This window comes from Lithobates pipiens, unplaced genomic scaffold, assembly GCF_037356315.1.
Source record: "Lithobates pipiens isolate NorthernLeopardFrog02 unplaced genomic scaffold, aLitPip1_a1.2 Scaffold_19, whole genome shotgun sequence".
NCBI lineage: Eukaryota > Metazoa > Chordata > Amphibia > Anura > Ranidae > Lithobates > Lithobates pipiens.
In genome coordinates this window covers 401887813-401915782 of record NW_027507764.1, presented here as the reverse complement: position 1 = coordinate 401915782, position 27970 = coordinate 401887813, and the positions used below count along the sequence as shown (strand labels likewise).

Sequence of the window (27970 nt, the reverse complement as noted above, 5' to 3'; positions counted from 1 at the left end):
TTTATCACAGAAACCTGACATTTTAACTAGGCCCGAAACAACTGATTAGTCGACTATGAAATGAATCAATTACTATTTTCATAATCTATATTAATCGGCCAATAACATAACTGGGTTAAAAAAAAAAAATCAGCCCTTTATATTAAAAAAGAGCAAATCGCTACTGTAAATATTTTACTGTGCCACATTAAAAAAATGAACCCGTTACAGTAGCTATTATTTGCTTTTTGTACTATAAAGGGCTTATTTTAGTTTTTTTAACCTCATGTTACTAAACATCTTGGGCCTGGTTCACACCTGTGTGTGTGTGTTGCTGCTTTTTTTTGCAGAAGCACACTACAGTTCATGTAACATGGTTTGCTATAGGACACGTTCCCATTGAGGCGTTTTTTCAGCTGCTGCGTATTTGGAAAGGGTCAAGGACTTTTTTCAATGCAAAATAGTGCTTTTTGGTTCAATATACAGTCAGGTCCTTAAATATTGGGACATAGACACAATTCTAACCTTTTTTGGCTCTATATACCACCACAATGGATTGTAAAATGAACGTGTGCTTTAACTGCAGACTTTCAGCTTTAATTTGAGGGTTTTTCACATCCAAAACAGGTGAATGATGTAGGAATTGCAACAGTTTGTATTTGTGCCTCCCACTTTTTAAGTGACCAAAAGTAATGGGACAATTGGTCGCTCAGCTGTTCCATGGCCAGGTGTGTTATTCCCTCATTGCCCAATTACAAGGAGCAGATAAAAGGTCCAGAGTTCATTTCAAGTGTGCTATTTGCATTTGGAATCTGTTGGGTCAACTCTCAATATGAGAGCCGAAGATGTCACCATCAGTGAAGCAAGCTATCAGGCTGAAAAAAAAACCAAACCCATCAAAGAGAGGGCTAAAACATTAGGTGTGGCCAAATCAGCTGTTTGGAACATCCTTAAAAAAAAAAAAAAAAGCACGCAGCGGTGAGCTCGGCAACATCAAAAGACCCAGAAGAAATGGAAAACAACCGTGGTGGATGACGGAAGAATTCTTTCCCTGGTGAAGAAAACACCCTTCAACAGTTGGCCAGATCAAGAACGCTCTCCAGGAGGTAGGTGTATGTGTGTCCAAAGACTTCACCAGAGTGAATAGTGTTTAAACACAAGATTTAAACCATTGGCAAACTCTAATCTAGCCTTCCTGTTTTTGAGGCTCACCAAACGGCTAAAAAAGCCTTCACAGTTCTGAAACATACTATGGACAGATGAGACCAAGATCAACTTGTACCAGAGTGATGAAAAGAGAAGATTATGGAGAAGAAAATTAACTGCTCATGATCCAAAGCATACCACTTAAATCAGTGAAGCATGGTGACGTGGGCATGTATGGCTGCCAATGGAACTGGCAAAGTATTTCGGGCAATATCTGCTCATATTCAGCAAAATGCTTCAGAACTCATTGGACGGCGCTTCACAGTGCAGATGGACAATGACCTAAAGCATAACTGCAAAAGCAACAACGTTTAAGGGAAAGAAGTGGAATGTTATGCAACGGCAAAGTCAATCGCCTGACCTGAATCCGATTGCGCATGCATTTCATTTGCTGAAGACAAAACTGAAGGGAAAATGCCCCAAGAATAAGCAAGAACTGAAGACCTTTGCCGTAGAGGCCTGGCAGAGCATCACCAGGGATGAAACCCAGCGTCTGGTGATGTCTATGCCTTCCAGACTTCAGGCTGTAATTGACTGCAAAGGATTTTGCAACCAAGTATTAAAAAGTTTGATGGCTGATTGTTAATCTGTCCCATTACTTTTGATCCCTTTTAAAAAGTGGGGGGAACATATACAAACTGTAATTCCTACACCGTTCACCTGATTTGGATGTAAATACCCTCAAATTAAAGCTCAAAGTCTGCAGTTAAAGCACATTTTGTTTCATTTCAAATCCATTGTGGTGGTGTATAGAGCCAAAAAGATTAGAATTGTCGATTGTCCAATATTTATGGCCCTGACTGTACTGCAGAAAAGCTTGTAATGCGTTTTTGCAGCAATTTGTGTTTTTTAATCTGCCCAACAATAAATTGGCTAAAAAAAGCATTAAAAAAAGTAACGCACAAATCGCAGCAGATTTGTGGTTGAAAATGTCGACTTTTTTTATTTTTTTTACACAAACTATTCGCAAATCGAATGAACGTTCTTAAAATTAAATTTTTTATTTATTTTTTGCAGGGAGAAATTGTTTTTGTATGGCCAGCATATAATATATTACAGTTCTGTTTAAAAATCTGCAGAACAGTCCAACTTTTTATTTAAAGAAAAAAAAATAAAAAATTTGATCTGAGCCTAATATTTACCAGATTCAACCTCCTAATAGTATATACAATATACCTCTTCTGTCTGTTATTCTCAGAGTGGACTAGAGATTTTGCACCCTAACCATATAGCTGGTTATTTATATTTACCATTGCATATAAATATTTAAGAATAAATTGCCTTTTTTCTCCAGTCATCTTCCAGGACGGCACACCTGAGAGATGACTGGTCCACCTGACAGGAAACACAATCAACAACGAATTTAAAAGTCCCCACCCTTCCCTCAGACCCTCAGTTCTTGATTGTGTTTCCCACAGGATGACAGCGAAACCAAGTTTCTTTCTAAAAAGTTTTTTCCTTGGGGTCTGGGACCCTGTGTTTTTTTTCTCGTGAGGTTCTTTTTTCCTTTTAGGGACTTAAACAGACAGGGTCTGTGGTGCTCCCTTGTATACCCCCAAGAGAAATCTTGGGGGGGTATGCCTCACTCAAGGTCTCCTTAGGGAGCCTTGTATGAGCCTCGTGGGACAGGGGAGTTGTCCCAGTAGGCTATTCCCCTGTTGTATTGGCCTACCTGCACATTCGTTGGTGGAGTGGTGAGGTGATGCCTTTCCTTATGCGGACGCGGATGGCGTGCGTTCCAACGCCACAGCGCATGTCCGGAAGTCCAAGGGCGTCACTTCCGGGTATCGAGTTCCGGAAGTTGAGATGGCTGGACGCACCGATGTGCGTTCCAGCCTCAGTGCGCAGGACCGGAAGAGGCCGTGCGTCATTTCCGGGCGACGGACCTCCTTAAAGATGGCGCCGAGCGGCGCGGTTTTTCAAACAGAACGGGTGTGCTGTAATACACCCAGTCTCCTCGTCCTGCAAGACGCTTTCCTGGCACTTGGAAAAGACAACAAGGGGATGCTCGAGACCTGATCCAGCGATCCTGCAGGGCAGCAAATCGCCATGGAAGAGGAAGGTCCGTCTGAGCAGACAGTCGTTGAGGTCGCCACTGGGGGTGAGTGATCCAACTTTATTTAGGGGCAGGGTTCTCGGGGTAGAGCTCCTGTGCCCCTTTTAGGACTTGTGTAGCTAAAATTGTCTATTTTTTGACTATTCCCAGGGACCGAAAGCTCTGCCCAGGGGTCAGCTGCTAGGTCTAAGGGGAAGGTTACTTCAAAGTCCAGGCGTTGTGGTTACTGTAACGCTAAGTTAGCACAAGACCACTCCAAGCCTTTCTGCGATCGATGTATCATCAAGCTCGCAGGCAGGGAGACCGCTCAGGTCGTGAAGGAATGTTGGGCCTTACAAGCAGAAATGTTGGCTACCCTTCAAACTTTTCAGTCCACCCTTGTGAAGGGTTTGCAGGAAGTACCGTCAGAGAGTGAGACTCCTCAGTTACAGGAAAATCTTTCCACATCTTATGCGGAAAGTTCCCAGGGCCAAGTCTCCCTATTATCTGAAGTGGAGGAAGGCCAAGTACCAGATTGTAGTTCTGGAGAGGAAGATTCAGACCAAGATAGCCAGGGGGGCCAGCGCCTGGGGTTGGGGGGCTCATCTGGGAAACCGATATTCCCAGGGGTCCTGGAACCACAGCCAAGCCAGGGAGTCTTCCAATTTCAGGGAGCTTCTGGCAGTAGGAAAAGCCCTAGACTATTTCCGAGAGGAACTGCAGGACAGGGAGGTTCAGGTCCTCTCGGACAACCTGGTCACGGTGGCATACCTAAACCACCAAGGAGGGACAAGGTCGGACAAACTAAGACGGTTAGCGCAACAGATCCTTGTGAAGGCAGAAAAGAGGGTCCTTTCATTGTCAGCGATTCACATAAAGGGCTCACTCAATCTGCAAGCAGATTTTCTAAGCAGACAGCCCATCCTTCAGGGGGAATGGGGATTGAGCAAAGAAATCTTCTTCCTGGTGTGCAAACATTTTGGCAAGCCAGAAATAGATTTGTTCGCTTCCCGGGAGAATGCGAAGGTTCTCAGGTTTTTCTCCCTTTACAAGGATCAAGAAGCAGAAGGGATAGACGCTCTTGTACAAGTATGGGATTTCAGACTGGCTTATGCCTTTCCCCCATTGGTGCTCCTTCCCAGAGTCCTGCAAAAATTAACCTACTCAAGGTCAGTCCTGATACTGATAGCACCCTGGTGGCCCAAGAGAGTTTGGTTTCCCACCATTCAGAGTCTCGCGATAGCTCCCCCACTGCATCTGCCGGTGCAACGAGACCTACTCAGTCAGGGTCCAGTCTTTCACCCCGACCCGGGTCGTCTCTCTCTGACAGCATGGCTATTGAAAGGGAAATACTCCGAGACAGGGGCTGTTCGGAAAAAGTGATAGATACTCTTCTCCTCAGTAGGAAAGGCGTCACCAGAAAGATTTATGCAAAGGTCTGGAAAGTCTTCTCCCACTGGTTACAGTCTAAGGAGGGGGCTCTCCAGATGATACCCACCATCCTAGACTTTCTTCAGGAGGGGGTGGACCAGGGTTTGGCAGTTAGCACCCTAAAGGTCCAGGTGGCAGCCCTGTCCGTGTTTTTTGATAGGAAGCTAGGACAGGAGCCGCTAATAAAAAGATTTTTATCGGCCAGGGAAAGGGTAGTTCCAGTTAGGTCGGTCAGTTGCCCTCCATGGGATCTGTCCCTGGTATTAGATGCCCTAACAAGGGGGCCTTTTGAGCCGGTGGCTCAAATTTCGGTTAAGCTTTTATCATTTAAGTTGGCCTTCCTCCTGGCTATCACTACGGCCAGGAGGGTGAGTGATATACAGGCTCTGTCGATTAAAGAGCCGTTTTTGCGCATCCTAGAGGATAGGGTAATCCTCACTCAGGATCCTCTTTATTTGCCAAAGGTTGCTTCATTATTTCACAGAACACAGGAGATTATTCTCCCGTCCTTTTGCCAGAATCCTAAGAATAAGGAAGAAGAAAGATTTCATTTCTTAGATGTCAGGCGTTGTCTCCTAGTCTATTTAGAAAGGGTGAAAGACTTTAGGAGATCCAGTCATTTATTGGTCACTTTTTCAGGGAAGAAAAAGGGTCTTCAAGCATCTAAATCTACGATAGCTAGATGGGTTAGACAGACCATATCCATAGCTTATAGACAGGCAGGTAAACCAGTACCAACCCGCCTTAAGGCGCATTCAGCTAGATCCCTAGCGACCTCCTGGGCAGAGAGGGCAGGCGCCTCAATTGACCAGATCTGCAGAGCAGCAACATGGACGAGCCATAGAACATTTCTGAGGCACTACAGAGTGGAGCTGTTGTCCCCTCAGGATTTGGCATTTGGCAGGAAGGTCCTACAAGCGGTTGTCCCGCCCTAAAGGTAGGCCTGAACTTCTTGCTTATCCTCTCAGGTGTGCCGTCCTGGAAGATGACTGGAGAAAATGACCAGTTACACTTACCGGTAACGTCTTTTCTAGGAAATCTTCCAGGACGGCAGGCCTACTCCCTACCCTTGTTTTATTGGTGTGATATATTGATTCTTCACAGAATGTTCCCTCTGACACTGGTGTGGGATTTTCTTTACCATAACTGAGGGTCTGAGGGAAGGGTGGGGACTTTTAAATTCGTTGTTGATTGTGTTTCCTGTCAGGTGGACCAGTCATCTCTCAGGTGTGCCGTCCTGGAAGATTTCCTAGAAAAGACGTTACCGGTAAGTGTAACTGGTCATTTTTTTTTTTTTTTTACTTATTAACCAAATTCTAAATGTTTTTAGGTTTATTAATCAAAACAATCTGCCAAATAATCGATTTGTGCAATGGATATTTCGTAACCACTTAAGCCCCGGACCATTTTGCTGGCTTAAGACCAGAGCACTTTTTGCGATTTGGCACTGCGAGGCTTTAACTGACAATTGCGTGGTCATGCGACGTGGCTCCCAAACAAAATTGACTTTTTTTTTGTTTTTTTTTCTTCCCCACAAATGGCACGGGGCATTTTTAAATGGATGTACCTGTACGCCAATTTGCCTGCCCGTGCCATTCTGCCGGCGTACATAGTCGTGCGCCGGTCGGGAATCTGTTAAAGTGAACCTTCCGATTCCTCAAGCATGCAATCAATAGTATCCTCGTATTCTACTTGTTTCAAAAGCACCACAATTTCCAGAATTCAATAATTAGCGCTAGGCTCGCTTCACACTTGGGGTCTGTCTTGTGAGACCAAGTTGCTGACATGTGAAATCCCATGTTGGTCAATGATCGCTGTCTTAGCACTACTGAAGTCACTTGGACCTTAGAAAAGGTTCCTGTACTACTTCAAAGGGACTTCTATGTGACTTGTGCCCATAGACCTTTTTAAAGGAAGTCTCCTCCAAGTCTGTTCCATCTATATTAATGTGATTTGGATCCGACATTACAGGAGGATTACCCAGGCATTCCCTGAAAGTTGCTTGAAAGTCTCTAGTACTAAATTCCCCAGCATATCGCCAGTAAGTCGCACAACTTTCAGGTTATGGCAGTGTGAACCGAGCCTTACTGAGATGCATGTTCTAAGTTAGCCATTTTTACAGTTTTGAAAATGTTTAAAATGTCAATTTATTGAAAGTTTTCAGCATCTAATCTTCGGTTGTAAAACTCGCTAGCTCATTACCATATTTGTCTAGATTTATTCTGTGTTTAGCTATTCTCTTCCAGTGTTCATGTTTTACTATATAGATATGCTATATTAAATGACAGTGGCTGACATAATTTTCTTGGCTGTGCCTCTAAGGGACTCCCTTATACTCAGTAACAGAATGTAATAAATATTGATATACAACCCTTGTGGCTGGTTCAGGACATTTTTATGCTGGCCCCTATTAATGATTTATTAGAGGGCCCTGATTATTATGTGTGACTATAAGGCATTGTGGAATAATGTGAATGGAGTACATCATAAGGGCAAGAGTCCTGAGCAATGTTCCGTGCACAATGAGATTACTTTGTCAGTAGCTTAGCTTTGCAGATTGAAACACTTACTAAAATATTTCTTTAAATGTTAATGTGCAACCAAATAAAAGATTCAAGGCATTCTAAAAAAAAAGTGTAAGAAATTGTACTGGGGTTTTTTTTTTTATTTTTTTTTTCTCTTCCCTTTGGTATACCAATTTCTGTCTCTTACAATTCTAGTGGGCCTACATACAAATGTCAGAAACCTCTAATGGTTTTGCAAGTCTAATTTTTATTTTATTGGCGTTTCAAAAGTTAAATTATCAGCTACAGTACTTGCTAAAACAAATCCATTTTCTCCACAAATAGTTTTTTACATCTGTTTCTTGGGCCTACTAAGGATAGGGTGACATTGCTTGGGTTCGATTCATGAAATGGGAATTTCATTGACTCTGGTTTGAAGTTCAAAAAGCTCAAACTTGGCAGCTAATCTTCTTGAAGGGGGGTACATTTTTTATATTGAATTCTGGTCGTTTTCAAGGCCAATGGGCAAGCTTATGTCAAAAAGGGCAAAGGGAGTTTGACATTTTAAAAAAACAACCATTTTTTTTTATTTTTTTTTTTATAAATACCATACAGTAAGGGGAGGGTCCATTTTAATGTGACATGGAAACAATCCATTAAATGATGTCTGGGAGATCCTTTAAGCTGTATTTGATGTTACAGAACAGAATGATTGATTTGTAACAAATGCAATGCCGTATTCTGGCATCAGTTTGAATGTAGAATTGATTTTATTTTTTATTTTTTTTACTTTTTACATTTAGCTTGGCTGACTGCAACAGCACCCTAATCTGGTTCATTTCAATGAGCAAAAAAGTTTCTAAGCTAGTTTTTGTTGGGACACTGTGTGTGTTTTTTTTTTTTTTTTTTTTTTAACCCTCTTAGAGTGCTAAGTCTTGAATTGACCTGTTGAAGTAGCAGCTACAACAGATCTAGGAGCTATGGGAAAGCCATCAATTTGGTACAATTTGGCCAGTGGCGCAACAGTTTAAAGTGCTTTTTTACTGTAAAGAAAAAAAATCCGGTTTTCTTAGCACAAGCATGGTGCTGTATAACATGCTGTGTGTCCTTTGGCCCCCTGTATCCCCTAAAATACCTGGCTGATCCTGCCTGGTTCTACCCTTCCCCTGTAAACTGACCATGGTTTATCATGACTGCTGAGCCCTGACACTGTGGTCAGTTTACACACCTCTGTCATCTGCAGCTATCCCCTGTCCTTTCTCCACCTGCCAGCTCAGGGCACTGCCCACCCATCCACTACTGCTGTTATTAAAAAAAAAAAAAGAAAAAGAGATAGAGATATATATATATATATATCTCTATCTATCTGTGACATAAAAATGTGTCCAGTGCCTGTGCTGTATAAAAACTATGCTGAAGTCTACCTTATCTCAGAGTGCCTCCTGGCACTCATGTGACTGCTTGTCACTCTGCTTCTCTCCTCCCGGATGACGGCGGGAGTTCTCGGCCCCTCCCACTATAGCTGTCAGCCAGGGAGAGGAGCGAGCTGGAGTCATGGGTGTGCCGAGAGACACTGAGAAAATGGCATTAGTTTTTATACAGCACAGGCACTGGGACACATTGTTGTGTAATGGATGGGATGGTATGAATAGAATCTAGTGGCTTAACAACCACTTTAATAGTATAGTGAGCTTTTTATCACAGTACCACAATGCACTGCTGAGCCTTTAAACTTGGGTCAGCAGGCTTAGAAGGGCCAAATGACATACGCTTGTTGACACAAGCCAAGCAGACCTTTGCACCATGTCACCATATACTTGTGTCGTAAGGTAGTGTACACCAAAGCACCACATTTATTTCTCCTATTGCCATAGCTGCCATTACACTTGGGCAATCCTCTTTATTAAAATGTCAGGCAGGCCTAAAAGAAGGCAGAGAACTTGCATGCGGCTGTAGGGGGTAGAGCTGCACGATTAATTGCAATCCCTATTCAACCCCCCACTCGATCTTAAGCTGGGTACACACTATACAATTTTCTTTAGATTTACCAAAACTATATAATATGAAGTCAAACCTTTTAAGAGTTTCAATTTGTATGCAATCAGGCTCTTACACTACACGGTTTTGGTAAATTTAAATTAAATCCGACAACAAAAGTTGTATAGTATGGGGTTTAAATTTGGCATTTCCATGATTCATTCATGTAACAAGTGCAGAGCCGTTCTCTGCTCACTCACAGCTGTCAAAAAAAAATAATTCTTAAAGCAGAAGCCTTTTTCTGACACTTGTTTCTTACAAGTTAAAATTAGTATTTTCTGCTAAAAAATGACTTGGAATCCCCAAACATTCTCTAGGGTTGCTGCTAAAAAAAAAAAAAAAATTATATAATATGGCAGTCGTTGAAATGTTTTATGTGGCTGTATTTGCCACAGCAGTCTATCAAACCCATTTTTTGGGGAACAAAATACACTTCAATGAATAAAAAAAAAACCCTGCTAAACCGTAAAGTTAGCCCAATTTTTTGTATAACGTGAAAGATGTTACATCGAGAATCGTTATCGTAATTTTTTTCCTGAATCGTGCAGCTCTAGTAGGAGGGGGGTATGCAGGTTCTGCATGATAAAATGATGGTCAGGCCCTACCATCTACAGGGAGGGCACATCTGTTCTATCGAAGAGTGACCATGCTATACAGATAAAGAACATGCAGGAGGTAGCAGAGTGGCTGTTTATATACCCTCTTCCTCTTCTACTAATCCTGCCATACCCCCCCCCCCCCCTTAAAATGTCATCCCTTTTCTGAACTGCAGGAAGTAACATATACCATCCTTTGGTCTATGGTTTATGGTGTATATGTAGGTTATGCACAAAACAAGAGCTGTTCTTCAGTTCCTGGATTCAAGTCATTCATCTTTCCTTGGCTCTCCAGTTTTCTGTGCCCTGCCATACATTTTCAGTATGTAATCTCCCCTGTTAAATGACAGCCCAGGCTTTGATCAAGCACTGGCTGATGGAGAAAGACAGATTGATTAATCTATTGCAGGTACTGTATGCTTACATGGCCTAAAGGGATCTTTTACTTGTATTTTCGTCTTTTGATGAAAACTTTCTAAAAATAGACTTTTTTTTTTTTATACATAGAATGCAAATATTAACCTTAAAGTGTGTTCGTTCTTTGAGCTTGGCATCAGTGTTTTTTTATTCAAATTTCACAGCAGGAACTGTTAATTCCAAGGTTTTGTTTGCAGACAAGAAGATAGCAAAGATATTTGAAGTAATTCTGTCACATGCCTGAGCAACTCAGACCAGCCTGAAGTAATGCTTACCTTGCATGGAAAACACCAACACAAAATCATCAGTAGAGCAAAGTATTTAGACAGCTGACTGAAAATCCCAACCTTTCCTGAAAAAGTTACAGGTTAATAGAAATCTTTGCACAACTTTGGCAAAAGATGGCTGTGTGTGTGGTCATACCTGCACAATTGATCACCCTCTTAAAGAGGACCCTGATGAGTTTACTTCCTCTTTCATTCCCTGCAAAGGCAAAGCATAATGGACTACTATGCATCGCATAGTAGCCCATTATGTGTCACTTACCTGACACAGGAGCCAGCGAAGTCGCCGCTGTCCCCTGTAGTCCACCGCATCCCTCTTGTTGGTGGGGTCTCGCAGCTCCGCCGCTGTCATTCGGCGAAGCCGCGATGACGTCACTCCCGCGCATGCGCACGGGAGCCGACACGCGCGGCAGCTCCATCGCTGAGAATGCCGCGCTCAGTGCGCCTGCACGCCGCTGTCTATGGTGCATGCGCCGTAGACAGCGGTGCCTGTTTTCGGTCAAATATCTCCTAAACCATATAGGTTTAGGAGATATTGCTTGGACCTACAGGTAAGCCTTAATCTAGGCTTACCTGTAGGTCAAAGTGGTTTGTAAGGGTTTACAACCACTTTAAAGGCAGTTTATAGACTTTTTTAATGGACGGTCAAATACACAAACGGGATCTAACTGCTCATAGGTATCTTTCACGGACAACACTTCATTAAATACAAATGATTACACTGTGCTACTATCTGTGGTTAACTTAATGGCGTAAAAATGGGAAGGTGTGCTGCAGGTACTTCTGGGACTCGCTTATCAAGAGGGAAATTGTACCTCTGGGATAAAGTTCCAATATGTCCAATTGCATCCTCCTCTTGTTAACCTTGGCTGTCCTGGTCTGTAGTTACTGTAGACTGGGAGTCTCCTAACTTTCTAAACAAAGGGCCAGTTTACTGTCCTTCAGACATTTTAGGGGGGCTGGACTGGGTAACAGGAGTAGAAATTGGCCTTTCAGTGGGAGTTAACAGTACCCCATCTATGGTATTGGGGGGAGTAAAAGTGCCACGTTGTTGGTGTCAATTTGAGCAATAGTGTCTTTTACAAGCAGAAGGAATAGTGCCCCAAGGGTTGGATAAAATTGGGCAAAAGGCTGCATCCGGTCCCAGTTTGGTAACCACTACTGTAGACACTTTGATCATCTCCTGATCCAGTGGAAGATGTCTGGATAAGGAGACTGACAGACTTGCATGGACTACATCTGTATAAGCTTCCCTTGCCTAGTACCAGCACGATCCAAGATTCCTTAACACACCCAAACTCTAGCCATAACTCAGTGTAGGGGATGATAGGAAACAAGACTGTTTATTGAAATTATTATCTTTTAATGTGGCAATACTGAAGAAATTACACTTTGCTATAAGGTAAAGTAGTGAGTTCACAGCTTGTATAGCAGTGTCAATTTGCTGTCCCCTCAAAATAACACACAGCCATTAATGTCTAAACCGCTGGCAACAAAAGTGAAAATGTCCAAATTGGGCCCAATTAACCATTTTACCCCTCTGGTGTCATGTGACTTGTTAGTGTTACAAGGTCTCGGGTGTGAATGGGGAGCAGGTGTGTTAAATTTGGTGTTGCTCTCTCTACTGGTCACTGGACATTCAACATGGAACCTTATGGCAAAGAACTCTGAGGATCTGAAAAAAAGAATTGTTGCTCTACATAAAGATGGCCTAGGCTACAAGAAGATTGCCAAGACCCTGAAACTGAGCTGCAGCACAGTGGCCAAGACCATACAGCAGTTTAACAGGACAGGTTCCACTCAGGACATGCCTTCACATGGTCAACTAAAGAAGTTGAGTGCACATGCTCAGCGTTGTATCCAGAAGTTGTCTTTGGGAAATGAAAATATGAGTGCTGCCAGCATTGCTGCAGAGGTTAAAGGGGTGAGGGTGGGGGGGGTCAGCCTGTCAGTTATCAGGCCATTCTTCCCACACTGCATCAATTGGTCTGCATGGCTGTTATCCCAGAATGAAGCCTTTTCCAAAGATCATGCATAAGAAAGCCCACAAACGGTTTGCTGAAGACAGACTAAGGACACGGATTACTGGAACCATGTCCTGTGGTCTGATGAGATAAACTCAGACAGGTGGAGGAGCGCAAGGTCTCTAACATCCACCAGCTCTGTGATGTCATGGAGGAGTAGAAGAGGACTCCAGTGGCAACCTGTGGAGCTCTGGTGAACTCCATGCCCATGAGGGTTAAGGTACTGGAAAATGGTGGCCACACACAAATATTGACAGTTTGGGCCCAATTTGGACATTTTCACTTAGGGGTGTACTCACTTTGTTGCCAGCAGTTTAGACATTGATTGCTGTGAGTTATTTTGAGGGGGACAGCAAATTGACACTGTTATACAAGCTGTACACTCACTAAATACATTGTAGCAAAGTGGTGTTTCTTCAGTATTGACACATTAAAAGATTAATAATCTAATAAAATATTTACAAAAAATGTTAGGGGTGTACTCACTTTTGTGAGATAGTGTGTGTGTGTCTGTGTGTGTGTGTGCGCGTATATGTGTGCGTGTATTTTTTTACTAACTTCCGATGCAGTGCTTTATCTGCAATATCAGCTAGTGGGTGCTTTTATATACCAGCGAAGAACTATAAAGTCAGATGGCCTCTTACCAGACAAGATGGACCCCAAATTATAAAGGTCATATAATTTAATCTCTGGGACAACCCCCCCCCCCCCTCTCTGCATAATGACACAGGGTGGGGTAAACTACATGCAGGAACAAGAGACTGGTACATTCAAACTTTTCATCAGTAGACAGTCTTATCAGCAAGGAGGGCTGTTTGAGAAATCCCCCATCTCTAGCAACTAGCAACTATTAACCCTTAAATTAATCCCACATAAGCATATACTTCCCATAATAGCTTGCTCCCAAGGCAGACAAACCATAGAAGAATGGGATACAGCCACTTGACACACACAACCCCCACTCCACCTCAAACTATATAGCAATGGTCTGAGATGCTCCTACAACATTTGAGCAGTCTGAAAGGTGGAACAATTTTTCTTCATATATTTCTTGAGGGATGTTCATAAATCTTACTGTCCCAAGTAAAAAATCCCCTTCAATTTTCAGCACAAACCACACATAGAACCCATGATAATGGGTAAAACGAAATGGTGTGTCCGGTGTGGTTGTACTGGGAGTCTGGTTAAGACCGATCCGACTGGGGTTCTTGGTCACCCTGTGCCCCTAATAGACACAGGAAAACTTACACCAGTGGGGCTGGCGGAGCTGGAAAATAGGTTGCCAGAGCTCTCTAAGGTAAGCTGGATCCCACAAGCCCTCCCACCCAAGGTGACTCCCGTCAGACATAATTTAATGTATCTGGTTCCTATAGTGTATACAAGCACAGCTTTGCCCCATACCCCTCCTTCAGAAGCTCCTCACTGGTCCCTTTAATTTGATGGGTAACCTCACTGACCAATTGGTGAGTAGTAGAGGGTGGGGGTCAAGCCTAACTTTTACATGAAAGCAAATAATGCACATAGGTTTCCAGGTGATAACTAGTTGCGAATATTTTCATCATATGCTCAGCTTGTATTGGGCAGGTCTGTGACAAGTTACAAATCTGCAGGGGGTCAAATGATGGTTTTCCCCATTGTAAGTGTGCCCACTCTAGAAAGAAGTGAAGGGTCTATAATTTTTATCATAGGTTTATGTTAAATGATGGAGACAGAATATCAACCAAAAATCCATTAAACAAATTATACAAATTTTATAAATTGAGTTGCAGTTCAGTAAGTAAAATAAGTATTTGATCCCCTACCAACCAACAAGAATTTTTGCTCCCACAGACTGGCTGCAGTATGTGCTCATGTAGTACGCAGATTAGTCCAGTCAATTTTAATTTTAATCTCCTGTGTATGTCGCCTGTCCACAGAATCTTTCTTCCATTTAAACCTCACTATCATGGGCAAGACCAAAGATCTGTCAAAGGATGTCGGGGACAAGATTTTAGACCTGCACAAGGCTGGATACAGTACAGTCAGCAAAAAGCTTGGTGAGGAGGAGACCACTGTAGGAGCGACTATTCGTAAATGGAAGAAATGCAAAATAACAATCATTTGCCCTTGGTCTGGAGCTCCATGCAAGATTTTTCCTCATGGTTTAAGGATCATGAGAAAAGTGAGGGATCAGCCCAGAACTGCATGGAGAAGAGCTTGTGAATCTTAAGACAGTTGGACTACAGTCGTCTAACAAACTATTGGTAACACAATACATCGCCATGGATTGAAATCCCACAGCCTCTGCAAGGTCCACCTCAAGAAGTCGCATGTACAGGCTCATCTGAAGCTTGCCAATGAACATCTAAATGATTCAGAGAAGGATTGAAAGTGCTGTGGTCAGATGAGACCAAAATTTAGCTCTTTTGGCATTTACTCGACTCGCTGTGTTTGGAGTAACAAAAATGCTGATTTTGACCCCAAGCACACCATCAATGCAGTTGAGCACGGAGGTGGAAACATTATGCTTTGGGGCTGTTTCTCTGCTAAAGGTACAGGCCAACTTTGCCACATTGAGGGGCCTATGGATGGTGCCATGTATTGTAAAATCTGGCTGAGGAAAGAAGGTTCTCATCCAAGAACACTGAAGATGAGCTGTGGATAGGTCTTCCAGCGTGACAATGACCCAAAACATACTGCTAACGCAACAAAGGAGCGGCTCAAGAAGAAGCGCATTAAAGGAGAAGTACAGCCTGAGCTAGTTTGGCTGGTTTTCTCCTATGGGTCACAGGAGTGTAATTTTGTTTTGCACTCCTCTGACCCGGTTTCATCGGAGAGCGGTCTAAAGTCTGCTCTCCGCTGACGTCACTGGAATTAGTCCAGGCAGCATGTTATCCGACTTAGAAAGTCTGGATCCACCAACTGCCTGGAATGATGGCAGTCTCAACGAGCTGCTGAGACAGTCGCTCCCTGCCCCTTCACAGCTCAGCGCTCCAGTGAGCGTGGAGGAGCAAAGTTGCTGATTGACCTCTCGGCTCAGGGAGATAAGAGAACCGAGCCATCGGTGTTCGGTGGCTTAGTTCTCAGTGAAGAAGCTGAGGACAACCCATGCTGCTTTTAAGGTCATGCAGTGGCTTAACCAGTCCCCAGACCTTAATCCTATAGAAAATTATAGAGGGTGCTGAGACTTTGAGTTGCCAAGCGACAGCCAAGAAACCTTTAAGGATTTAGAGGAGATCTGTAAAGTGGACCAAAATACCTCCTGAGATGTGTGCAAACCTAGTAACCAATACTTACTGAACTGCAACTTTTTTTTTTTTTGGTTGATGTTCTGACTCTATCATTTAAAATACATCTGATCAAAATTATAGCTCACCTGCTGGTTGCTGCCTGGCTTACCAGTGCTGACCACTAAAAGTTGACCTACCTGACAATTAAATGTGACGTCTGTCTTCAGGTGATCGTGACCTACGGCTCCTCCGACAGCTCAGCCATTGTGTGCGGCAGCGGTGCACCCATCCCAGGAGACAGGCAGCCAGAGACTGAGGAGAGCTGCCCACCCGAGTTCTGAGTGGGAATCTTATAGTGACACAGCCGCATTATAATTCCCGCCCTCTGAAGCCTGCAGTGCCTATGATGGATGTCACATGTCCCGCAGTCCCGGCATTGGACCAGGGGGCTGTCTATCATAGGTGCTGCAGGCTCCAGAAGGTGGGACCTGCTATGTCACTTGGCCAATCTCAGAGTCAGATTGGTCCCCGCTCAGGGGTAATAATACACTTATGAATGCCTAAGACCCAGGGCTTTTTGGGGGCCCACTCGGGGCTCCAGCTCCCCCTCCTGACTCCACTGCCTTAAAGGCAAGATTTGTGCTGTAGACGGGGGCGCGCCATTTCTAATTAAAATACTGCCAGGGGAAGTAACACATCCATAGGCAACCTAAATATAGTTGCAGCGTCAACATTTACAATGTGGCAGCGCAAACATTAAATGTAAAACATTGAATACCCAAATGTCTGGCTGAGTACACATTAAAGTTGTGCTTGTCAGAGGTCGGCATGCTCTTCAGCCATCTGTTTGATATGGTCCAAGTGCTCACCAAAAACAGATTTTTCAATGGTTTATAGATTCTATAGGGCTGACTTTAAACATTAAGCTTTTATAGTGGCAGCTACCATTTTGGAGTTTTTTAATAATGCTGATCCATTCGGCACTATGTAAAATAAACAAATTGTAATCCTAATGATCGCCTTTCAACATTGCTGTCTATGGAAAAATATCACGGCTAATATCTCAGCTAAAGGTTTTAGCGATCTATAGATGGACAGAGTTGGACCAAGTGTCAAAAGATATCTGAAAAATGTTCAACATATGTCAGTGTGACATTTGCATGGATGCCACTCATAGTTGGGACAAAGGGCCGGGGGCAGCATGGCCCCTGGGCACAATATTATGTAGATTGTTACTTGGCCACTCCATTTTCCAGCTGCTACACTGTCAAGCGTGTTGGAGAGGATTCTGGCCTCTACTCCCTGCAGTAGCATAGTGGGTGTAGGTGTCCACAAAAAAAAAAAAAAACTCAGTACAAACACTTCCCCCTCGCTGATGCTGCTACCCCCCCATGCACTTCTATGCAGATATGCTGCACTGGCCCACCTTTTTCACTGGCACAGCATTGGGACCTTGCCAGGAGAGAATTGCTATCAGTTTATACAGCCAGGTAGACAGTTTGCACTGGGTTAATGCTGCAGGAAATCTATGCTTTGATTTGGACCAGCAGACAAAGCTAATGGAGTCAAACTTTCTAGGAATGGGCTTGTTTAATTAAATGCACCCAGGAACTGACACCCCCTCCGCTCCCCTCCCTTTCTTTATCACAATTGCTACCCCTCAGTCAGTTGCAGCGAAATTGTTTCCTATTATGAGGTCTATGAGCTATCCCAACACCAAGAGCTTTCTACACTATTGACTCCTCAGCTGCTGTTCTCCCAGTGTGTACGATGAATGCTTGTGTTTTTTTGTTTTTTTTTAGCCGCCCAAGTGCATAACTTTACATTTATCTACATTAAACCTCCATTGCCATATAGTTGCCTAATTAAAGTGAATTGAGAGCAGCTTGCAAGTTGGACACATCCTTATTCTACTGCATAGCTTGATGTCATTTGCAAACACTGAAATGGGTACATTTAATCCTAGACCCTATATCTTTTATAAATGGGTTAAAAAGTAAGGGTCCCAGCACTGAACATTGGGGTATACCACTAAGCTAAGACCATTCAGAGTAAGAATAATTTGCTGTGACTTTACCTGGCTGCTGTGGCTGTGAAAAGCCAATGTAACAAGATCTGTGCGCCATTCGCTACTGTGAAAGGAATCGGGTGTCTAACAGGCCCATGATTGTTATTACACTATGCTATAAGATAGGGGGATATTGGCTCACTGTGATGGCAATAAAGTTAGGTGTTAAAAGCACAACTCAAATTGTTTAACATACCCTATCCCCACCTACACACTTAAAAACGTGCGCACGAGGCGGGTGCACCTATGTATAAAAATTATGCTTTACAAATCTCTGCCCACGTCAAAGTGCGAGCAATAACTCTCGGGCCATCATTCAGTTAACTCTAAAGCCTTGTACACACTGCTAGTATTTTATTTATTTTTTTCTGGGTTGAATGAAGAAAACCTGACCACTCAGGTCAGAGCTGTTATTACAATGTTCTTCCCTGCTGTGCTATTGTATTCTGACAGGGAGACAGCCCCCCTGCTAGAACACTCCAGTCACCCCTTTTAGCCATTGGCTGAGAGCCCTGATCAGACCTTTTTCAGTAATGCCGCTTAGACAGAAGCCGGACCGACTTGGTACACATGGGCCAAATGTTGACCCGTTTCTATTGAATCCTGCCCGACATTCGGCCTGTGTGTAATAGGCTTAAATTGTCACCTGTGGGAAATTTAAGGTACTGAAGTTTATGGGTTCATAGGTGTGCACAATTTTTAAGACTTGGCATGTTTGGTATCTATCGCTGCAACCTCCTTTTTGTTATGCAAACAAATTGTGTAATATAGTTTGCGTTCCCTAAAATTAAGTTTACTGAAAAAAGTGTGACCTAAAAAAAAATGGCTACCACCATTTTATTATACAGGATTTGTAGAGCACCAACAGTTTGTGCAGCATTTGACAAAACGGAGGCAAACATTTTTTATATTACTCTTTGCTACAAGAGTAATCAGAGGGCCCTGCTCATTAGAGCTTACAATCTAAGAGGGAGGGTCAATTGATACAAAATCTAATAGCTGAGTTGTGGATGGGTTTGTAAATTTTTAGTACTTTAGAGTTTTTTTGTTTTTTGTTGGGTGAGTGGAGGGTTTGGCAGAGGGGGAGGGGGGGGGATGCGGGTAGGAGAGAACACTGAACTTCATGGTCTCTGCTTTCATAAAATGTTTAGGAGGTTTAACTAATTCTCAGACTTTAAAATGTGACTTTTATTAATGTGCAAAACCAGAAAAAAATGCTCAGTAAAGCCTCATACACACGATCAGACTTTGTACAAAAATCCATGGGAAAGTTTGTACAAAGGGTGTCGGCCGTGAACTTGTATTGCATACACACAGCAGGACTTTTTCAGCCAACTTTCACCAAAGCATGTGGTTTTTCTGCTCTTTACCACCACCTTTGGTCAACTTCTTTATTGTCTGATCTTTTTGCATTGGTTCTGAGCATGCGTGTTGGTACTTTGTACAAAAGTCCTATGGTTTTCTGTACACACGATTGGACTTTGCTCCATCAGACTTTTGTTGCCGGAAAGTTTGTCCGTTCGCAGAGCCAACAAAAGTCCGATGAAAACCGAAGAAGTTTGTCCGATGGAACGTATACACGGTTGGATGTTGCCTTAAAACAGCTAATTTGCATGTTTGTTGTCAAAGTCTGATCGTGTGTATGGGCCTTTAGAAAGAATTAAACAATGTGCATTTTTATCTTATGTAAATTGAATGTAGTTGCATTTAATATTGTTACTGTAACATTGGGGGGGGGGGGGGGAGGGAGAATCTAGGGTCTGTCCAGGGTTTTTTTTTCTTTTTTTTTTTTTTTTTTTTTTTCTGCCCATTCTTAAACTGCTGCATGTCACACACAAAAAAAAAATCATGTACATGTTAAACTTTTTTTTGTTGTGAAGTACTTTTGAGCTTCATGTCCGAGTACTAATACAGCGGAACTAGGACGTGATGCGCGGTTTACAATTTGACAAGGAAGAAGCAAGCTTAGGATGGTTCTATCTGTCTCTATGTAATTGCAGTCGTGTTCTTTCACTCCCCTCTCCCTCTGTGTCCCTTCGATCTCTAGTAACTTTGGCTTTGAACTGAAAAGATAAACAACGCTCAGGGGGTGATATGCAACTCCAAGCTCATGACATTTACATTTCAAAGGGATGTGTGGTCGCACTTGGCATCTTAGCAAAATTGTAATATTTACCTTTTGAAAATCCTTTCTAATGTCGACCAGGGTTTCCACAGGGTTTTATTTTTTCCTGCGTTTGTTCAGGGTTGGTAGAGACTGTTGGGTAATCTAATCTCCACATTTCTCTTCTCATCTCTAGTTTTGCGTGCCTGAGGGACCTGATATGCTGAAAAAAGTGTGAAGGCCAGACACCGCTTAAAGTCGGCACAAGAAAACCCTACCAAGATCAAGGCAACACTGGACTGATGGGATTGCTATTGGGAGGAGATCGTATCGAAGTGCCTCTATAATATCCAGCTCTTCATTTCGGCTTCTTTTTTTTTTTACCATCATGGCATCCAAGTTTTGGTTGGATGGATGACCTGTTCTAAATCTGTCGGCAGACGCTGCATTGCACTGTTTCAACAGCCATTTAGGGCCCGTGGCTCAGAGCGCAGTACCTGCATGCATGACAAGGTAGATAGTGATGGACTCTGACTAAAATGGAAGTGACCTGACCGTTTCCTGCCCACCCGTCATCACTGGTCAGGACAGGTTAAGGTTGGACATTCACCTTTGCTGGAAGAGCAGTATGCAGGAAGCTGGTTTTCAGGCCACAAACGCTTTCACAGGTAATGTTTTCGTACTTTTATCTTTTGGGAAAAGAGGGTGATATTTACAAAACTTCAGCTGTTTGTGCCTTTTTGTGTGTGTTTTTTGTAACCAACATAAATTGTTACATTTTTTGTGTTTTAGTAAATTGCCTACATTGCTCTGTGGGCAAGCTGAATTCATTTTTAAAATGTCAGCTTTTTACATTGTGGGTAGCGTTCTACACAGTAAATGACTGTAGTATGGGCAACTTCACACAGTGACTAATGAAAGCTATTCAGTGATCCATTGGTATGTTTGTGTGCATGGACATATATACATTCAGTGTGGTTTATATATAGCACTCATTCATCTGTTTCCTTCCTCCCCTCCCCCCCAATCCTAGCTCTTCCAGGTCCTGTCACTGTTCTGCTCCCTTTGCTTGTATCATTTGTCAGATTGTAATTTATGGTTGTTTAAAAATAGTCCCACTATACAGTTCAACACAACTCTGAACAAATAATCCATGTAGATCCAGTTTGCAGCCCAACTCATGAAATAAAATAAATTCATTTGCATTGCACTTCGCCCACACTCCATGGGTTAAATGCTTGTTAACCCTACTTCAGCAGGCTCCCTCCATCTGTACGACTGGTCTCCTGAAGCATCTTCTATAAAGCTCTCTGGGCCATGGTTCTATGATGTCCTCAAATGCAATGCATTAGAAGCTGTGGCAAGTCGGATAGGGTTCATCTCATTTCTTGAATGGAGGACCTCCAGCAGCATCTTGTCCTTTACTTTCTAACTTTTACTGTCCCTGACCTACCTCCTTTCAGTGGATTTTAGTTTTTTGAATCATGCATTCTCCGCATCACATGTGGTCATTACCTAGGGGGGGGGGGTCTGCATGCAAATAACACCCACTCCTCCAACTAGAGATCTGACCATCAAAACTGTTTTCCAATTGCTGACCCCCTACTAGGAGCCAGCCCACTGCTTGCATCAGACTGAAGGCCCTTCAGAAGTACTGAGGCAGGGTACTTTTTTATATTTTTGTGATGCAATGACCGGCCATCCTACCTGCCTCTATTACACACCCAGTGGGTCTGTGCAGTCATTAGATCTATAATAAAATAACTAGAAATGGAAAGATTTTACATAGTCTGGCTAAAAGGCAAGTCCATTCAGTTCAACCAATAAAATGGAAAAAAAAATTACAATTGTATACCATCTTCTACCCCCCTCTCCCGGGAGTCAATCGGAAATTCCCTGAATCAACTTTAAAATATTAGTATCTAGTTATGTACATTTAGGAAAGAATCGACTCCCTTTTTTTAATGCAAACTACTGAGCTAAAACAGAACCGGTTCTTGTGGCGTAAATGTGGAGACTCCCTCATTTTTACTGTGAAGAAGCCTTTCCGTATATGGAGACTTAATCTCTTTTCCTCCAGATGTAAAGAGTGCCCCCTTGTCCTCTGATGACCGTAAGGTGAATAACTCAACACCAAGTTCTCTATATGGACCATGTATGCATTTATACATGTTGATCATATCCCCTCTTAATCTCCTTCTCAAGAGAATAAATTCCGTTCCAATAATGCCTCAGATCTGAGATCCTCCATGCCTCTTATCGGTTTAGTTGCTCTTCTCTGCACTCTCTCCAGTTCCTGATTATCCCTTTTTATGAACTGGTGCCCAAAACTGAACTGCATATTCCAGATGAGGTCTTGCATATTTTGTACAGGGGCAAAATTAACTCTGCCAGTCTATACCTCTCAATACAAGGATATCTAGTTATTATGACCTCTCAATACAAGAAAGGACTTTGCGCGCTTTGGAAAATGCTGCTTGGCATTGTATGCCATTATTAAGCTTATGATCTACCTGAACTATTGCTGCCCCCTAGTATGTATGTTCTGGCATATTTTTGGCTCCCAAGTGCATAACTTTACACTTATCAACATTTAAACCTCATTTACCACACAGTTGCCCAACTAAACCATGTATTAAGGTCCGCTTGAGGTTGGAGATATTATTCCATAGCTTGGTCTTATCTGCAAAGACTGAATGGCACATTTAATCCCATCCCCTATATCTTTTATAATCCATTAAAGTAGGGGTCCCAACATTGAACCTTGGGGTACTCCACGGATTAACCTTAGACCATTCAGAGTATGAATCATTAACCACTACTCTCTGAATTCAATCTTTTTAGCCAGTTTACAATCCATTTAGAAAGTGATATTTCCAGGCTTATATAGACTTAAAGGAGTTGTTAATCCAACATTTCATATTCTTGATGTCTGCCGTACCATGTACTTTCATGAGAAAGTATCATGTTCTTTGTATTGCTTCCTTTGTGAGAAATTCCTGATGTTAATGCCAGTCACCCTTCTTTCCTATTCAAAACTGACCACACTAGGCAGGAGAACACACCATGGTCAGTTATCTAGCTATTCTGAGAACAGTGTGCTCTCCTCCAATTATAAGACCTGTCCTGACATGCCCCTGCATAGAGTAAAAACTGCAGTGTTGATCAAATACCACCAAAGGAAAGCTCCATTTGTGGAGAAAAGACATACGGTACATTTTGAATTACAGCATCGCACAAACGTGCAATTGTCAAAGTAACGCAGTGCCATATTGCAAAAAATTACCTGGTCATATAGGACGGGGTAAACCTTCCGGAGCTGAAGAGGTTAAAGTGGTACCAAATCGCTACCTCCCTGTTTCTTGGCCATCAGCACTTCTTCTGCCCTTTCTACTACGCCACTGTCAGAATGTGCAATACAAATGAACAAGCCTCGTTTTCATGTGAAGTTACCATGAAGACTTGGCTCTGCATAGTGGATGGTTAACAGTCTTGGAGAATTTCAGCGCAATGTCAAAGTAATGCTAATAAAGGCACGGCACATAGATGAATAGATTGGCAGTACACTCAGTGTGCTCTCAATCAGGATAAATGCATATGCACCAGTTCCATCATTTAAAGAAACCTTTTTTTTTTTTTCTTAAACTGAATAAGTTAAAAAGGAAGCCAAGACTGTGTAAATCGCTTTACCCTGTTTCATATAATGTAAAGTTGTCCAGGTGAGTTTACTACCACTTTAATATGTATGGTATGTGAGCAAAACATTTATCCTTTGCTGGCTTTAGGTACCTTCCTTTTGGGAAGTTCGGTGCATTCACCCAGGAAAAAAGGCAGAAGCATCCAATCTGCTGAAGTAGGGAGCAGGATGGTGGATTGGTACGAACAATGTTTAAATGGACACACATCAGTTTAGCACTAGTCCTGGTTGGCAACATAAGCATGTAGAGCCCTTCAGGAGAAAGCCACTCTGGATCCTAATATTGCAGCCAGTGCTGGGGGGACCAACTAAAAATGGAAAGGAGAATGTTAGAACAGCAAAAGGCAGCAGTCTTTAAACAGGAATGCAGGCGATAGTTTCTTGTGTTGTGGCAAAAGACAGAGCTCCTCTGGACTGGATGGCTTAACCACTTCCCGACCAGCGCACGACGATGTACGTCGACAGAATGGCACGGGCAGGCATATTGGCGTACATGTACGTCCAATATTCGATGCCGCCGTGCCATCGGGAGCGCGCCGCCGGCGGCGCGCTCCCGCGCTGGTCGGGACCCCCGTGAGTCCAGTCGCGGGACCCGCGGACTCTATCGCCGCGGGCATCCCCGCGATCGTCTCGCGGAGTGGCCGAATGGAGGAAATGCTGTGTAAACAACATTTTTCCATTCTGCCTAGCAACTAGTGACGCTGATCTCTGCTCCATGTGATTGGAGCAGAGATCAGTGTACACTAAATGAAAGCCCAACCCCCCCACAGTTAGTAACACACCCCTAGGAACACTTAACCCCTACACTGCCACCCACTGGTTATCCCTTTCACTGCCAGTGTCATTTACACAGGAATCACTGCATTTATATAGCAGTGATTACTGTATAAATGACAATGGTCCCAAAAATGTGTCAATGTCCGATGGGTCCCCCACAATGCTGCAGTCACAATAAAAATCACAGATCGCTGCCATTACTAGTAAAAAAAAAAATAATAATAAAAAGTTATTAATAAAAATGCTATAAAACTATCCCTATTTTGTAAACGCTATAACTTTTGCGCAAACCAATCAATCGCTTATTGCGATTTTTTTTTTTTTTTTTTTTTTTTTTTACCAAAAATATGTAGAAGAATACGTATCGGCCTAAACTGAGGGAAAAAAATGTTTTTTTATATATTTTTGGGGGATATTTATTGCAAAAAGTAAAAAATAATGCGTTTTTTTCAAAATTATCGCTCTATTTTTGTTTATAGTGCAAAAAATAAAAACCGCAGGGGTGATCAAATACCACCAAAAGAAAGCTCTATTTGTGGGAAAAAAAGGGCGTCAATTTTGTTTGGGAGCCACGTCGCACGACCGCGCAATTGTCAGTTAAAGCGACGTAGTGCCGAATCGCAAAAAGTGGTCTGGTCTTTGACCAGCAAATTGGTCCGGTCTGAAAGTGGTTAAGCAGGCAGGACTGACTAGCAGGATCATCAACAGCTGGGTAACTGGAGAGAAATGGGAGCTGGCAATTTGCCGACACCTGACTGGCCAGCTCAGAAGGAAGGGCTGAGCCCAGCCCTGACGCCCTATTGTGGGGTCACCAGTATCCCCATCTCAAGCCTCTCTTCTCCAGAGAGAATAAGTTCAGTGCTCGCAACCTTTCTTCATAGCTAATAAAGGGTCTGGAGGATATTTAGTTTTGTTGCCCTTCTTTGTACTTGCTCCATTTTTCCAGTACATCCTTCATCCTTTCTAAGAACTGATGCCCAGAAATGTACAGCATACTCCAGGTGCAGCTGGACCAGAGTCTTGTAGAGTGGGAGAAGTATCGCTTTATCCCTGGAATTAACCTTTTTTTTTTTTTTTATGCATGCCAATATTCTGTTTGCTTTGTTAGCAGGTGCTTGGCATTGCATGTCATTGCTGAGCCTATCATCTACCCCCATATCCTTTTCCATCCTAGATTTCCCCTAGAGGTTCTCCCCCCCCTAGTGTATAGATTGCATTCATGTTTTTGCCACCCAAATGCATTATTTTACATTTGTCTACATTAAACCTCATTTGCCATGTAGTTGCCCAGCACATTCATTTAGATCTTCTTGCACAGTTTCTACGGAGAAGTTATTGCCCTGCTTAGCTTGGTAGCGTCTGCAAATGCAGAGATTGAACTGTTTACCCCATCCCCAGGTTGTTTATGAATAAATTAAATAGGATGGGTCCCAGCACAGAACCCTGTGGGACCCCACTACCCACCCCTGACCATTCAGAGTATTTCCCATTTATCACCACCCTCTGAACTTGCACTTGTAGCCAGGTTTCAAACTTAAATCGACATCTTAACTTATCTAACTATGGCATGCGACTTGTGCTCCGATCTTGAAGGGGAACTCCATGGCAGATAAAAAAAAAAACTGCATGGGTTCCTCTTCCAAGAGCATACCGGGCCCTTCAGTCTAGTATGAATTTTAAGTGGAAAATCCATACCAGACCCTTATCCGAGCACACAGCCCGACAGGTCAGGAAAGGGGGTGGGGACTAGCGAGCGCCTCACCCCCCCCCCCCCAACCCGTACCAGGCCGCATGCCCTCAACATGGAAAGGTGGATGCTTTGGCACTGCCTGGGGCATGATGGGATCGTGATGTCACAACGGGAGTGGCCTCTGGGTGATGTCACCAGGTGACCCCATCCCATTTCAATATAAGTAGTGGCAACCCGGACACACCCAACATGAGTGTGGGAGAGGGTGTTGAGTAAACAGTGGAAGAACAGAGGGAGAAGACAGCGGAGAAGACCTGGCAAAAGAGCTGGAAGACAGCGGAGAAGACCCAGCAGAGGCAGAATAGAGCAGACAAAAGAAGACCCGGAGAGGGCTAGAAGACGGTAGAGGCAGAAAATGTCGGTGGAGGAGGCAGAAGAGTGGGAGAAGTCTGAAGAGACACTGGAGCTGCCTTAATAATTACTTTAAAAACCTGTGTAGTGCGTTTTTTATTTTTGACACTTCTTTTTTTTTTTTGTGTGAATGTTCCCCATACTCATTTACATGGGGGTCCCCCTTGTTAAAGACTTCCAGATTCCGATAAGCTCCAGCACCCGCAGGCCACGACAACTAACAGCCAGGATTCTTAGGAAGAGGCCCTTTTCCCAAAGCACTTTGGCCTCATGTTGATGAGGACAAGGGGGGGCACTCCCCCATGTTGAGGGCACGTGGCCTGGTACGGTTCAGGAGGGGGGGGGTGCTCGCTGGTCCCCACCACCTTTCCTGACCTGCCCGGCTGTGTGCTCGGATAAGGGTCTGGTATGGATTTTTCAGCGTGGGGGTTCCCCTTAAAATCCCTACCAGACTGGAGGCTCTGGTATGGTCTTGGAGGGGAACCCATGCTGTCTTTTTTTTATTTTATTTTTTATTTGGTGTGGAGTTTCCCTTTAAAGATTGATCCCCAACAATACCAGGCACTATCTGGTATCAGTCATATAGCTGTCGGACTTCAAGTCGCAGGGTAAAGTTGGCTCCACAGTCTTAAAACGGTCGTGTTGTACCAGTATGAACCCAGCCTCAAAGGAAGTTGTAGTATGGTTCCCATCAGCAAAAATCTAATTTTCAACTTCTGATGTAATGAAGGAATTCTGTTAGAATGTTTTTTTTTTTTTCTTCATATACTAGTTTATTTAAAGTGATGATACAGCTTTAAAATCCTTACCTGCTCTGTGAATGGTTTTGCACAGAGCAGCCCTGATCGTCTTCTCGGAGGCCCCCTGCTGGCACTCCTGGCTGCTCCCCTCTCATCCAGTGCCCCCAATAGCAAGCAGCTTGCTATGGTGCTACAGGTGCGTGCTCTGTCTATGCGTTGGTAAGACTCGTAGAGCCACGACTCAGTTCTACCCCCTGCTCTCTCCTTATTGACTGACTGACTGTGATTGACAGCAGCAGGAGCCAGTTGTTGGCTAGTGAGGAGAGAGGGACCTGGGACAGAAGAGACTTCCGTGCATATCGCTGAATGAGTGAGGTGAGTATTAGGAGGGGCTGTGGGAGGAGCAACACACAGGCATTTTTTTTTTAACTTCAAAGATGGAATACCTGAAGGTAAAAAAACACTTCAGCCTTTACAGCCACATTTAGTGATGTGTGTAATGGCACCTTATTTGCTGATTTTGGCAGCTATAAATTTTGTGAATGTCTTGGACAAAAATTTTTACCCAGCATATGTAGTGCCTAAAATATTGGTTTTAAAAGCTATCCTTGCCAATTTTAGTTTTATTCAGCGTACCCAAGGACTTGCACAAAATGTGACATAACAAAACTGTACTTCAAAATTAAATGGTTTAATATCCGTTTATAAATTCCAAATATTGTCCGAAAAGTTGTTTCATGTCACTAAGATAGGCATGCCTT

At 43.2% G+C, this 27970-nt stretch overlaps 1 protein-coding gene across 1 annotated transcript in view; it reads left to right on the top strand.

Annotated features, from left to right (window-relative positions):
• LDLRAD4 (low density lipoprotein receptor class A domain containing 4) overlaps positions 1-27970 on the top strand; it is a 488264-nt gene that overhangs the window by 198097 nt on the left and 262197 nt on the right. Inside the window, exon 2 of the mRNA XM_077492398.1 lies at positions 20091-20562. Coding sequence (XP_077348524.1) covers positions 20523-20562 — 40 coding nt within the window. The 5' untranslated portion in view covers positions 20091-20522. The remainder of the gene's footprint in view (positions 1-20090; positions 20563-27970) is intronic.